The sequence below is a fragment of the Alosa sapidissima genome, chromosome 10, assembly GCF_018492685.1.
Source record: "Alosa sapidissima isolate fAloSap1 chromosome 10, fAloSap1.pri, whole genome shotgun sequence".
In the NCBI taxonomy this organism is placed as follows: domain Eukaryota; kingdom Metazoa; phylum Chordata; class Actinopteri; order Clupeiformes; family Clupeidae; genus Alosa; species Alosa sapidissima.
In genome coordinates this window covers 31,158,002-31,172,233 of record NC_055966.1, presented here as the reverse complement: position 1 = coordinate 31,172,233, position 14,232 = coordinate 31,158,002, and the positions used below count along the sequence as shown (strand labels likewise).

Below are 14,232 nucleotides of genomic sequence, written 5' to 3'. Positions count from 1 at the left end.
TAAATTCAAGATGGCGTTGAATGGTAAAATTCCTTAAGGTACTGTCTGTATAAATCGTCTTGTAAACAAACTACCAGTGCTTTTTCAAAGTTCTCCATGTCTCGTTTTAAATGTCAAGGCCCTCGGAAGTCTACCAATGAAGTATGGAGCTACTTTAAGCCTCGTAAATGGTGTAAAACAGTGATTTATTTGCATAGCTAGGCCGATGCCCGAGGCACCACAACGAAACACTGTTGGTAGCATTGTGCTAACTAGCGCCAGATTTCTGAGTGCAGGGGACAAGCCGAGGTGAGCTATGAGACATACGTTCACACTCGGTATCATGTTTTAACACACTTTAGGTCAATATCACACCGGAATTCTCCTTTAACCCATAAAGGAGTACCGTCACACTGGTGTGACGGGAATGTTGAGAAATGAACGTTCTAAAGAATATCTGGGTTCATTGAATTCAACATAGAATTTTAGAACCTTCAATTGTTGCGGAACTTAGAACGTTCAAAAACCTACACCTTTAAGGGTTAACACAGTTCTACTCACAACATTATAGACAAAGGCATTGCAATGTCAATGTGCTCAATTCTAGTAAAACTCTTAACTCTAAACTCCGAATAACCGTGAAAAGAAGAAAATATAGTCCTATTAAATATTGCTGAAAGTCTGTCTTCACATTTTGGTCCCAACCCTGAAAGGTGGATTACATTGCCATATGCTTGGCTAAACTTATGTATTTTTTCACTTTTAGCAGAGCCCGTCTACGGAGAGCCTTGCCACTCCGTATTAAGTCCCATTGTACCGAATTTTGGATGCAGTTCCACCAGAGTTCCACTGGGGGCGATCGCAATGAGTGCAGAATGAATGGGAGTCAATGGAGCTAGACAGCTAAATTGGTCTCTTTCACCTGATTGTCGTTGACAAATCTCAGATTTGATTGTAGTTTGTATAACTTCAACATAGGTTATAGATCAAAAGTTGAATGAACGAGTACTTATGTCCTTTTGATTTCTTACAGGTTGGGTCGTTGTTGCACATAACACGCTAGCATTGTGCTAATGAATGACGTCATTGACACATTTGAAAGGCTTTTTAGAACAATTAAGGGACTTTAAAAAATATAATACTCAACCAAGTGTATTTTCTTTGTCTCCCCTTTCGAATGCAATACTCAAATTACTTGGAAAAAAATTATATCCCAAGAAAAGTGGATTTTGAGGGGTACAGCTCCATAGACCTCCATGCATTCTGCACTCGTGGACGAGCGCCCTCATGTGCAACCACAGAAGGAACTGCAACCAGTTCAGAAACCGGAAGTTTTCCGAGAGTGGCAGTTCTCCCCTTATTAGACATTCTCTGCTTTTAGTAAAAGCACCTGCCAAGCACAATTTAGTTTGTCATACCTACTGTATCCAACAGAGGGAGGCATGTGATCATCTGATGATATAGACGCCCAAAATGGCATCTTCCTCCTCTCCAAGACACAGTCCCTTTCTCACTCAACTCACACTTAGCAGTCATGCCTACACACACAGACACTAGCCTCAGAAACATGTGTGTCCTGATTGATCTTTTGATTAGTAACCATTTAAAACCTGATAATGACGCTTGGACAGGTGTATGAATAAAACATTTATTTTTGCTTTGAAGTAAATCTTTTTGAAAGTCTCAGGTAACACAGATACATGATTAAAAACTGGGTTATTGATTATTGATTGTCTGGAATGTTTTATCACATAATCACACAAAGATTTCCTGAGCCAGGCTCATGCTTACACAATGAAATAAAACGAGTAATAAAACCATTTAGCAGTTAAACTATTTTGAATAATTATCATATTACTCATGACTAAAATTCATAATATTTACACTATCTATTGCCAGATGTCAAAACCAAGAAATGTCAACTGAAATGTCACATCCTTGTTGATCAGCCATGTCCAAAAACCTAAGATTTTAGCTGCTGATTGCTTAAGCTGATTTTCCAATGCCTTTGGATTTGCAAGAAATCACAGACTTATATCTCATTCCCATACGTATTTACTTGGCACAGAGTTAAAAGTGAATTATCAAGAAAATCTGATATGATCCTGCTAAAGAAAAAAGAACAACAAAAAAATAAAAAACACAGCATTTAACAAGCCATGGACATGCCTTTAACAAGGGTGCCTATGGCAGACATGCAATCCATGGAGCGTGGAACAGGTTTTGTAACCTCTGGCTAATAAGAACTGAGATGATCTCATACTCCCTTCAAACAAAAAGAGGTGGTTCAGAGGGTGAGGATGAGGGAGGACAAGGCCATCAGAAGGAGGGAGAGAGCAAACCGCGAGTGCTCGCCATGGTTACACAGACTTCCCTCGCAGCACACAGAGCTTGTGTGGATGTTGGGGAGTACCTGGGATTGGGACGCCCCACATAAATTCTCCGAGGCACATCCTTTCAGTGTCATGGTGACGCCACTACCAGTGATTACTGTGGCCATATCAGCAAAGAAGAGAGACAGAGAGAAACCATAACAATTACAGTACAGGCCATCAACTACAGTGAATGAAAGTAAACATTTTGTGATCAATTAAAGACAGACCTCTTGATTTGATACAACGATTTTCATCTCCTAAACAATCCACTGTGGATGAACAATCCGGTCCTGCACAGGTAAAACACTTCTGGCCATTTTTTGAGCTGACGAGTGGTATATCTAGAAGAAATTCACAACAAATTATTGGGAAAACATTAGGCTACTCTTCCTCATTCTACAGAGTTACGTGTTCATGATAAGTGCCTGTTTACTAGTTGTCTACAATTCTACAATCTACAAATTATCCAGTCCAGTCTTATTTGGTTCGTATTGACTGATGTATACTCACCTGGCATGTCCTGAGCATTGCACAGGTTGGTCCCACAGCACTGACTTTTATAGCTTGACACTACCATCCCATAATTGATTGTTCCGGAGGGACACTGTCCTGGCGTTGAGCAGAACTTCATGTTGATATGATTTGCTTTCAAGCCCACTGTAGTGCATAAGGGCAAAGAAGTGTCAAAGTGGTGGGAAGAACAAGAGAGGGCCAAAACTGAAGAACAGAGAGAGGTCTTTTGGTTCCTTCAAACAGGAGGACTCCAAGCCGCTTCCATGCTTACCGGTGTAGGTTGTTATTCCCAGACTCAGACACTTTCCATTAGGGCAGTCCATCTCAGTGTTGGTACAGTTCAAAGATGTCTCTGACTCTGGGATGCACTTAATACACTTTAGGGAATGCACTGAAACATCACACAAAACATGCTGTTTATGTGATGATGGAAAGTGGCTTTTTTAATGCACTGATCGTACTATTAACTGATTAGTTATACACGGATACATACAGATATACTCAATATACACATACAATATACAGTATGTGTGTGTTTGGTGTGTATATACCTTTCCAGAGAAGGGTGCTCATAAAGAACAGCACAACATGGACATCCATCTTGATCTCGGAGATATAGCCCAAGTGTATACTTACTAGATGCCGAGAATAATGGTTCTTGGAGATATAGCCCAGGTGTAGATGCCAAGAATAATGGTTCTCGAAGATATAGCCTAGGTGTAGATGTCGAGAATAATGGTTCCGAAGGGATGTGAGGACAAGAAGGCTGTGTTCCTGAGGTCAATCAGTGCTACCCACCCACCTATATTCAAAAGTAATCCAAATTACAATACCTCACAGTATTATATACGAATATTCATATATCAAACCTTTCCACGCAAAAGCAAACCCCAACTCACTGTTAGTAGTTGTTAGACTGAACCATGTGCTGTGAAACGAATACTCTGACCAGTCAGTCCAGTTGACTTGCCTCTAGTGATATAAAACTTCAGTTGTGTGATATGGCTAACAGGTGTAAGGGAAGAGTAGATAGGGAAGAACACGTACTGTAACTTGAGTCCATCCTTTTGTAAAACACTTCTGTAGAGAACTATCTACTGACCTAGATACCTGTATCAGGTGTGATAGTCCATAATAAGTGTGAAATTACATCTCTCAAGAACACAGTTTTGGAAAGAGCTAGAAAGAATCGGAAAGTAAAAAAAAAAAATAAAAGGCAAAATGTGCAAAAGTTAATTATTTAATTATTCGTCAATTATTTACTTAATTATTCGTTAATTATTTACTTCTAGTTCTAGTTTAGGCGCCACAAAACACAGACAGACAAGATATGCAGATGATCACATGTGACATTTAAGCTTTATTACGTACATATATAAAGTAATATGAGGAACAATTTTTGGAGAAAATTTGGCTTATGCCAAAAACATTGGCTTCCATCGTGTTACACACTGATCTGCCATAAGATATGAATTCATACAACTCAAAACCCAAGTCTTTTAGTTTTCCAGTAAAATAACGGTCACATATCTGGCTGTATAATGCATCGCAGGTACTATGCAGTTCATCACATGTCTATTGAACAGCCTCCATAGGTACAGCATAGCGAGGATCAATTATATATCAATTATAGGATCAACTATAAAGACAACTCTAGCTATAACATTATTAGCATCCACACTGATCAATGATTAGGAAAGTCTCTCCTCATGTTCATGTCTACAATTCGTGTTCAGTGTGGATGTTGCTATTCACATGAGAGTGATACTTAAAACTGCTGTTTGTGCCGTTCACGTTCCTGGTATGAACAACAGACCGTAACGATTGATTTCTGTGAGCGTAAAATGTTATGACCTGGGGGAACATTGCCTTCAGAAAACAGGCTTGCCACCCCTCTCCAGACCCTTCCACTGACGGCCATGTTAAAAGGTCACTCAGGTCCGGGCGATGCTGTGGTGCAACTGGCTACAACGCCCACACCACATTCGGGTCCAAGTGTCCATGGTGACCCGGATCTCTTCCCATCTCTCTCTCTCTCTCTCTCTCTCTCTCTCTCTCTCTCTCTCTCTCTCTCTCTCTCTCTCTCAGCTCCTTTACTGTGCTATTGATAATAGCCAAAAAAGCTCCAAAAATCTGAATATACACATCGCCATTCCCCACAGCCAGTGAGGATGAAAAACAATAAAAAAAATTCCTTCGTGACCCATCTGTTAATTTGCATCATTTCTTTCTTTAATTAAAAAACATCATCAAATCATTCATAACCTCACTCTATCGTACCAGTCTGAAAACTTTACACACTCGGAATCAGTGTCGCACAGGTCCCTGCAACCTGATAACCCCCCCACCCCCCCCACCCCACCCATCCATCCAATGTGATCCTCCACACAATCTCTTTTGCTTGGCCTCTGAAAGCAGACCAGCATCTGCTCTCCTCGCCCGGCTCTCCCCCCAGCTAACCTGCTGGTGCTGGGAGGCTGTCCAAATGTCCAAACAGTGGGTAAGGCAGGCCGACGGCCTGGAGCTGGAGCGCTCACTCGTGCCTTCCTGTGGTCGCAGCTACAACTGGGCCACTAAGACAGCAGGCGGCTGTACTCAGAGAGGGCGGACGACTTCTTTACACCATCCCAGATCCGTGCCGCGTAGTGGAACCTTTTAGAAGCAGTAAACACATACACGCACACACACACACAACACACACAGAAAGAACACAGGTAAGTGCACCAATGACCACACCAAAAACACCTCCCATCCACCAAAACAAACCTACCATTCCCACCGATAAAATAACCATGTGGTCTTTAACTACAAGCTCAAAAAGGCCCTGTCTGGATGCTTCGCATTGGAGGAGAGAGACAGTACATCTCTGCACTCCTTACCAATTCTTCTCGGTGAGGATGGTGTGGGACAGCTGGCTGCGAGACATGGCCAGCACCTGGCTGCGCAGCTTGGCCACCTGAGAGGAGAAGGTGGGGTGGCCCCTGTACCCGGGCAGCAGGGAGAAGAGGGGAGCCCCACCGGTGCCCGACGCCGAACCTGGAAGAGGGAGAGGAGGAACAGACACAAAGGTAACGCCACAGGTCACACTCACAGGTTGGCCACTCAGGTAACATTACGTTGTCATGAGCTTAGGCTGTTTCTCTAAGCCTATTCAGGTGATAAGAGTCATATTCTCTCACCTGATACCTCATACTATGAAATTGACCCCAAAGCCCAATCACAAAATCACACCGAGAACATCAACTAACTTCCTCAGTTAAGTCTAACCAAATCCACAACAGACAAAAGATCACGCCTCACACTTCGGCAGCAGGATGCACAGCCATTTCAGGAGCGACCAAAGGATTTAATTTCAGCTTTTCATTCACTCCAATGGTGACTCATTTATTTTGGCAAACAGAAATCCCTCTGGTTAATTGAATGATTTGTTGACTGTGGTTTTTTTTTTGTTTTTGTCTGAACAGCTCATAGGACCATGTTTGAAAAAAGTGCTTTTAAATACAGTATATATATATATATATGCCGTATTGTCCTGTGGATCTCTATTATATATTATACAGTATTATTATATTTGACCAACATTCTAATGTGTTCCCTGTTCAATTTTAAATATTATTATGTTGTTTTGTATTTATGTGTCGCTTTGGACAAAGGTGTCTGCTAAATCCATAACCATAACCATCTCTTCCGTTACATCGTATGTTAATCGTATGTCTTGAATTTCCCCTGGGGATCAATATCTATCTATAAGTATCTATCTATCTATCTATCTATCTATCTATCTATCTATCTAATCCATGAAGAAAATCAATCGATCAATCTGGCAGGATTTACCCATGGGATGTTGGAGGAGGAGAAGGAGGACAGACACCTACCTGCTCTGGTTAAGGTGTCCTCCCCATCGCTGTCCTGCATGGGCAGGAGGAACAGGTTCACCTCGGTCTCCAGGTAGTCTCGGCCCAGGCCGGGGAAGATGTTACAGTCCAGCATAGACAGGGTGCCTGAGAGACAGACAGACACAGACACACATACACATGATTGATTTAGTTGATTTTGATTTAGTTTTTTTAGATTTTTAGTATTTAGTATCTTAGTATTTTTTTTTTATCTTCTACTGTCTCTTTTGTGCAGTGGATACTTATATTAGAAAGAAAGAAAGAAAGAATCTATCTACCGTATTTTCCGGACTATAAGTCGCAACGGAGTGTAAGTCGCACCAGTCAAAAAATGTTTCATGAAGAGGAAAAAAACATATATATAATATATATATATGTTGCACCTGAGTCGCAGGACCGGTCAAACTATGAAAAAAAGTGTGACTTATAGTCCAGAAAATACGGCATCTATCTAGACACACACAGGACCTTGGCACTAGTCCTCTGACCACAATTAACATGGTTATCATTGACAGTAATCAGAACAATTATTAATTCGCACAATATGTGAAAGTATTGACAGTACTACGTGCTATCAAAGTCAAAGTCAAAGTCAGCTTTATTGTCAATTTCTTCACATGTTCCAGACATACAAAGAGATCGAAATTACGTTTCTCACTATCCCACGGTGAAGACAAGACATATTTTACCAATTTAAGTCCACAGACAAACATAACATTCAAGTAAACAAAAAAGTAAGTAAATAAGAGGGCACATATAATAATGAAAAAATAAGAGCAGCAAAGTTTTGGTTGAAATTGTGCATAGACAGTCAATAAAATACTAGTGCAAAGTCAGGCCAATAAAAGGCTTGGGTAGTTCTGTTTGACCTAAGTAAGAAAGAAAGTGGCATAGTGGTGCAAGTTATGTAAGAGCAGCAGAAGTGTTGTGTTTTCAGGACAACAACAACATATAAATAACATTATGACAGAGATTGATTCTTCATTATTGATGAGATATTCATTCTTAACATGCACACAGACATACATTCCACATGTCAACTGTCAGTGGTGTGCTTTGATTTTACCTTTGTACTTCAGATGGGAGTGAGCCATCAGTTTGTCCACAGTCATGTGCATCTTCTTCAGGTTCCGGGGGCAGAACTCCTCCCTCCGAGCCTTGTTCTGAAGGAAAACTGTTCCAGAAAACCAAAAAACGGGAAAACAAGCGCATTTCATGAGGTGGATGCAGGTGTACATTAAGGACACCGAGTATGAAAATAAACTTTGATTGTATATAGGTGTGGATTGAGATTGCGATTTTAATTCAATTAACTGGGCAGCCCTACTACACGCATATGTGTAACAATGTGCTGTTCCCACAGTTATTGATTTTTTGAGGGCAGTCAAATTGGAATTTTCATATTTAATCAAAGAAATAAAATCTGCCCGGTTTTGACCCGGTTTTCTTACTTTTAGAGTAGTCGACTAATTGAAATCTTAAAGCTGCAGTTGGCAAGATTTTTTTGATCATATTCACTGAAACCGACACTATGCTCCGACAGAACAACATAAATTAGCCGGTTTTAGAAAAGAACCCGCACTTCTACCTCCACCTAGAGCCTGTTATTTGTTTTGCAAAAATCCACAGCTCCTGTTTCTTCTGGTCTAATCAGAGGGCTGTGTGAGATCTGACTGTCAATCACAGTCTGGTGCGCACTGACAAGCACCAACTCGATGAGAAGGTGCTCAGTGGTAGTGGGGGAGGGGCTGAGAGTCCCCTCAATCTGTCAGACCTGCCAACTGCAGCTTTAACCATCCCAAATGAGTGAGTGTGTTTTTGTTGGGGACGTGTGCCGTTCTCAGCTAACCTATGTGGGGGTAATACTCCGAGCCCTCATCGTTTCCTGAGGATCCAGTGCTGTCGTGGCTAGCGGACGGTGTAGAGGGCTTCAGCATCTCAGCTGTCTGCAGGAACCTGTGAGAATGAGAGAGAGAGAGAGAGAGAGAGAGAGAGAGAGAGAGAGAGAGAGAGTGAGTGAGTGAGTGAGTAACTCCCGCATCATTCACTTGACCACCCAATCAAGAAACAGGAGGCATCATCCTCTACTTGCCTGTCTGGATAGAGGTTATACTTTTGTGTTGTGTGGATAACATTACAGTTTAAGCCAGTTACATAGAGTTATATGGCTCATCCTGGCTCTTCTTGTGAATGTTCATTTCATTAACCCATCGGAGACATGAAGAGACAAGACCTGTAAATGTTGATGTCAGTGAACCAGTCCTGAAGAACGATGACCACGTGGCACACAGTGAACAGGAAGGCAGCGATCTGAAGTGACTGGACGGGGCGAGACACAGGAGAGGGTGGGGGATCAGCAATCAGAAAAACAAAGACAACTTCAGTACCAATGTGTGCACAGATATGTGTGTGTACGATGTATTAAAATATGTTCACACAGTAAACAAGGGTGTAAGGTCCGCTAATGTTATGATTAAAGTTGGGTGTCCAAAGGACACAGCAAGGGTTAATAGATGCAGTATGTGGTGCAATGCCATCCTTTGCTGGCGGGCCACATACCTGCATCTCCACATAGGTGTGAGGGAGGCTGTATTCTGGGGGAAGTTTGCGGTCATTGTTGATCAGGTGATCTAAAATGGACGGGCTCATAATAGGCTGTGGACAGACACATAAATGTTGTTGGAGGTGACCGCAATCCATGAGGCAGAACACTACTGGGAATATCAATACTCATTAAGAATGTGATACCCGCCTGACCTACACCATCTACCCAACTAATGCCTGACCCATAGTAGCTGAGCTGAAGAAACTGTAGTGGTGTAGAGCTCGTTATGAACACAAAATGTCCTTTCTACACCAATTTAGGTCAACTTGTGAATACTGTACACAACAGAGTTTCACACAAAAGTGCAAATGTTAATTTTACTGATCTGAAACCAAAGAAGTTAATTATATACATATTTATGATCACGGGTAATGCTATACCCATAACTACTTGCAATGTACCTCTGTTTAGAGAAAAAAACATGGGCTGAGGGAACCATTTTAAAGGCTGTTAAAGCAACAGTAGCATCTCATTCAGTGCCTACTAATTGATTCAGTGTCGGTTGTCAAATCATGTGATACTCGTCTAGTAGGGACCTAATGAGAGCCTACATTTGAGACCCGAACAAAGAAGTAAGCAAGACACTGACTGTGCCCTGTAAACAGACACATAAGAATAAGATAACTGTAACTATAGCAACATGAACGTCTACACTGACCAACAATAAGGAGACTCTCTCCTCACTGTGATGAATGTGATGACTTAAGTTTGATAGATTCTGATTGGCCGTCAGCTTTTTGTCGTTCTCAAAATCCCCGACTACATGTGGGTCTTGTAGTCACTTTTCAGCCTAGTCAGTGGTTAAAAATGCAGTTTTCTACTTACCCTGTATATTTCCATTGTACCGCTTTTTTGAGGTTGATGATTTAAGTGTTCTAATAAAACACTTCGATACGACCAATCATTAGATGTTAGTAAAGTTTTTATGCATATCTTGTACAGCTTTGTATAAATCACTAGTGCAACTGACTAGTGCTGTTCTAACCATAGACTGTTTATATAGAACTGAAGAGTGTGCGGTCCAAATTTTCCAAGATGGCGTCGCCTCAGCGGCTTCAATTCCATAGAACACTGCTGAATGCAGCCACACTGTCCAGTTCTATATACAGTCTATGGTTCTAACTGACTGTCATGCCACTGCCAAACTTCAGACGCCCCCCCTATTGGAACCTCCACACAGCAGGGCCCGGGGTCTCACCTGTGTGTCCAGGAAGATGACTCGCTCCTGGGTTATGTAGAAGTCAATGCCGCTGCTCTGGTTCCCCCCTCTCTCCTTGATCTCCTGGGTTTGAGCCCTGAACACGTACGCTCTGCAGAACGAACACAGGGCAGAGGCACTACTGTTAGCATGGCCAGATCAAACCCCACTGCTCTGACCCAGGATGAAGAAAGGGGTATGCTCAGAGATCAGAAAATTATGAATTATGGCTGATATGAACAAGATGATGTTGGTCATGAAGTAGGGTTTAGAATATGTTCAGTATGTAAAACTTGGGTTTCTTGCTTTTCTCTCACAAGTAGAAAACAATATTCTGTAGAGTTTTAGATCTCGAGTATAGACCGTGAAGAAACATCAGGTAACTAAAGTTGAGATTAACACAATATAAAAAGGAAACAAGCCAGTATAGACAAAACAAAGATCACAAGACAAAAACAACAAGAGTGGAACACACACACACACAAACCTCTGATCCTCCTCGGGAGTATTAGCCGACAGGAGAGACATGATTGTCGACTTGCCGGTCCCTTGAAGCCCCAGGACCCCAACCACAAGCATGTCCGTCTGATCGCGCAGGTACTGAGAGGAACACAGCCAGGTATAACAGATGCACGATGTCAGCCAGGTATAACAGATGCACAATGTCAGCCAGGTATAACAGATGCACGATGTCTGTAGTGTAATCAGCCAGGTATAACAGATGCACGATGTCTGTAGTGTAATCAGCCAGGTATAACAGATGCACGATGTCTGTAGTGTAATCAGCCAGGTATAACAGATGCACGATGTCTGTAGTGTAATCAGCCAGGTATAACAGATGCACGATGTCTGTAGTGTAATCAGCCAGGTATAACAGATGCACGATGTCTGTAGTGTAATCACCCAAAACTCTTTCACGCATGGCTGTGTGCTGCCTAATGCCTGTGGTCCAGGAAAACCCTGCTGTCTAGTTGAATGACGATCACTCATTTGCTGTGTAAAAGCAAAACTTACCTCCATGGCACTGTCACACCAGTTCATCTGATCGTCCACCAACTTAATACTGTGCTTCATTCTCTCCGGCGGAAGCAACTTTGTCTGGCCAATCACAGCTGCAGAGAACACAACACACATACAGAGACCAGCTGTAGGTATTACGTAGTAACCTTCAGTAAATTGCATTCTGAACACTTCACTGCATGACACATTGCCAGTTCCAATACAGTCATTCAGTGTACCCACATGATGCTACTATGCCAATATTTCACTTTATGTTGTTCCATAAAACAGCATCCGAATAACACTGACATTGCATCAAAAGTAGGGTTAGAGGTACGGATGATATTTACAAGGTCTCGAAGAGGGCACACATCATGGTTAACACAAGGCAACACAAGGCAACTACTGCACTCACGGTCCACTGCAGCACTGGAGGCTGCTGCTCCCATGCCCCTGTTCTGGATTTGATACACGGGCTGGGTTGGGCGCTGGCCTTCCCTCTCCAGCTTGGCAGCTCCAGTACCGGTCACGGGTGGGCCGGTATCTGGCGGGGTCCCGGGTTTACCAGCCTCCTCCCTGCTCTTCATAAGCATGATGGGTTTCTCAAGGGATGGAGCGCCACCAACTGGAACATTCTGACTCTGCTTGCTCTAAAATAGCAGCCAAGAGAGACGGAACTTTTCAGTGTACAGGCCCGATTGGCTACATCGGCAAATGGCTAAAGGAAAACTTGCCTGAGCAAAAAATGGCACTTCATAACAATACATATTTGGTGGGATGAGGAAGAGAGACTGTTCGATTTCAGATGGATTGCAGAAACATTACCAACCCTTTCTCCAGGGGGTTTCGCGAGAATTATGGGGGTCTTCTGAAGAAGTGGTCCCGGTGGATCCTCACTACCATCCTACGCAAGGGGAAGGCAATCATTACTGTCAACCAAGAACCACTGATCTAAAACTTATCATCTATCACTCTTTCAAATAGGTTGACGTTCTTACTCTGCGTTCTCTAGGCACATACTCGCGATCACGGCTCGGACCCGAGAGATTTTGTCCCGGTCCTATGGGATCCCTGTCCCGGCGTCGGCGCCTCCTCCGCCCCTGACCATACACGCCTGGCTGGCTGTGGCCAGATTCCGACATTGCTCAAACAGCTGCATCAGACATGACATGATAATATACGGAATCAAGAGGCTGATGAGGTGAGAAAAGGTTTTACTGTTAGCATACCGCAGCTATTCAGACACGAAGTTATTACGTTAATGCTATCGCTACAAAACATCAACAAGAGGTAGGCTAGCTTACTAACCAGCTAACTGGCTAGTTTGTAGTCTTTTGTCGTGACATAACTTAAGACATAGACATTACAAAAATGGTGCTACTTTACCGTGATGTTTTTTAAAGTAGGTTATTTGAACGTATCTATAAGCAATGAGTTAATAGACAGTCCCGTATTAATCATCTACACGCCCATGCAAACGGTGTTTCCAGTAGGTGTTTCCAGTACGTGTTTGGCATGTATAGAAGTACTTCCTGTGTGCCGTTTGCATCGCTTTAATTTGACCTCAGTCTCCGATGGCGCGCTCACCTGTATTGGAGTGTAAATTATGAGGCGCCCCTTAGACCATATCAAGAATAGGTCGCATATCGCTCATATCGATCTAATGATGATGCCATCAATTTTATAGCCCACCTTAACAGCGGAGAGAATTATGTGCAAATGCTGTAGACTTCAGCTCAGCATTCGTCACTAAGTTGGAAGATCTTGGACTGCGTTATGGACAATGGTTTCATTCTTTCTGGACTTCTATAAAGCTTTTGACTCAGTTGAACATGAATTCATATTGAAAGCCCTCATCAAACTTGGTTTTGGACACTATTTTTGTAAAACCATTAGAACCCTGTACAACAACAGTAGTAGCTCAATCAAATTGAAGTATGGCACATCTCAAATGTTTCATCTCGTGGAATTGACCGATCCCAAGCCCCTCCTCCCATTGTCAGTCCCGTTACTGTTGCTAAGTCGGACAAGTTTGCAGGAAAGTGTGCGAGAACGCGTGTTCAACATGGGGACGCAGCACCCCCATTTAGCCGAGTGCAACAGTGTATGCTGGATTTCTGGGCGTCAAGTAATCTTGATATATTCAAAAAACAGAGGCCAGAAAGGCCTTCAGTATGCAGATGGACACATTCACAATGTCTGCTGTTATCAACGAGGTGGAACACCACAAATTGAGGACAAACAAATCCGGTGTCGTGGATCTTAATGGGATGCATGTTAACTGGGGATAAACAATTAGCACGTTATCACGAGCAGGTAGTTTACCTTATTTGCTGCAGATGTGACTGATTCAATAAACAGGTCTTTGCAAAAATATGGTGTTGACGTGTCCATAACAAAATCTAACCATATTTCGAGGATTAATAGAAGACTGGACCAAGTGCTGCAGATCCAAGTTCCCACGCAACTTGGGAGAGTGACTAGCCAAGCAGCTCATGTTGGGGAGGTGGAGAGATAGCTTCTCTTCGGTAGGCCCGATAGCCTACTTATTATTTTGAATGGCTGCTTTAGAAGGAAGAGTTCAAATAAACATGATACAAGTGTATTGAAAAGAAACCACTCCGAGTTCAAACCCATGCCTATCACGTTTGACATATCTGCAGTTTG

At 42.5% G+C, this 14,232-nt stretch overlaps 2 protein-coding genes across 4 annotated transcripts; both read right to left on the bottom strand.

Moving 5' to 3' along the window:
- Window positions 1-1,613: 1,613 nt before the first annotated feature.
- Window positions 1,614-3,834, bottom strand: LOC121720269 (phospholipase A2 inhibitor subunit gamma B-like). 2 transcript variants are annotated; one of them, XM_042106266.1, is made up of 6 exons: window positions 3,767-3,809; window positions 3,419-3,669; window positions 3,139-3,258; window positions 2,865-3,011; window positions 2,582-2,695; window positions 1,614-2,469 (listed from the first exon to the last, which is right to left on the bottom strand). In XM_042106266.1, exons 2-6 carry the CDS (start codon window positions 3,465-3,467, stop codon window positions 2,267-2,269), a joined length of 633 nt encoding a protein of 210 aa, XP_041962200.1. In that variant the 5' UTR covers window positions 3,468-3,669; window positions 3,767-3,809; the 3' UTR covers window positions 1,614-2,266. The 2 variants fall into 2 exon arrangements, with proteins under 2 accessions (XP_041962200.1, XP_041962201.1); XM_042106267.1 differs by having other exon boundaries at window positions 3,504-3,834.
- Window positions 3,835-4,198: 364 nt separating this feature from the next.
- On the bottom strand, window positions 4,199-13,094 carry smg9 (SMG9 nonsense mediated mRNA decay factor). 2 transcript variants are annotated; one of them, XM_042106164.1, is made up of 14 exons: window positions 12,952-13,094; window positions 12,564-12,718; window positions 12,395-12,469; window positions 11,981-12,215; window positions 11,581-11,678; window positions 11,054-11,166; window positions 10,567-10,678; window positions 9,323-9,418; window positions 8,997-9,082; window positions 8,613-8,719; window positions 7,830-7,937; window positions 6,743-6,868; window positions 5,747-5,903; window positions 4,199-5,519 (listed from the first exon to the last, which is right to left on the bottom strand). In XM_042106164.1, exons 2-14 carry the CDS (start codon window positions 12,705-12,707, stop codon window positions 5,441-5,443), a joined length of 1,536 nt encoding a protein of 511 aa, XP_041962098.1. In that variant the 5' UTR covers window positions 12,708-12,718; window positions 12,952-13,094; the 3' UTR covers window positions 4,199-5,440. The 2 variants fall into 2 exon arrangements, with proteins under 2 accessions (XP_041962098.1, XP_041962100.1); XM_042106166.1 differs by having other exon boundaries at window positions 12,564-12,758; window positions 12,952-13,074.
- Between the last annotated feature and the right edge of the window lie 1,138 nt (window positions 13,095-14,232).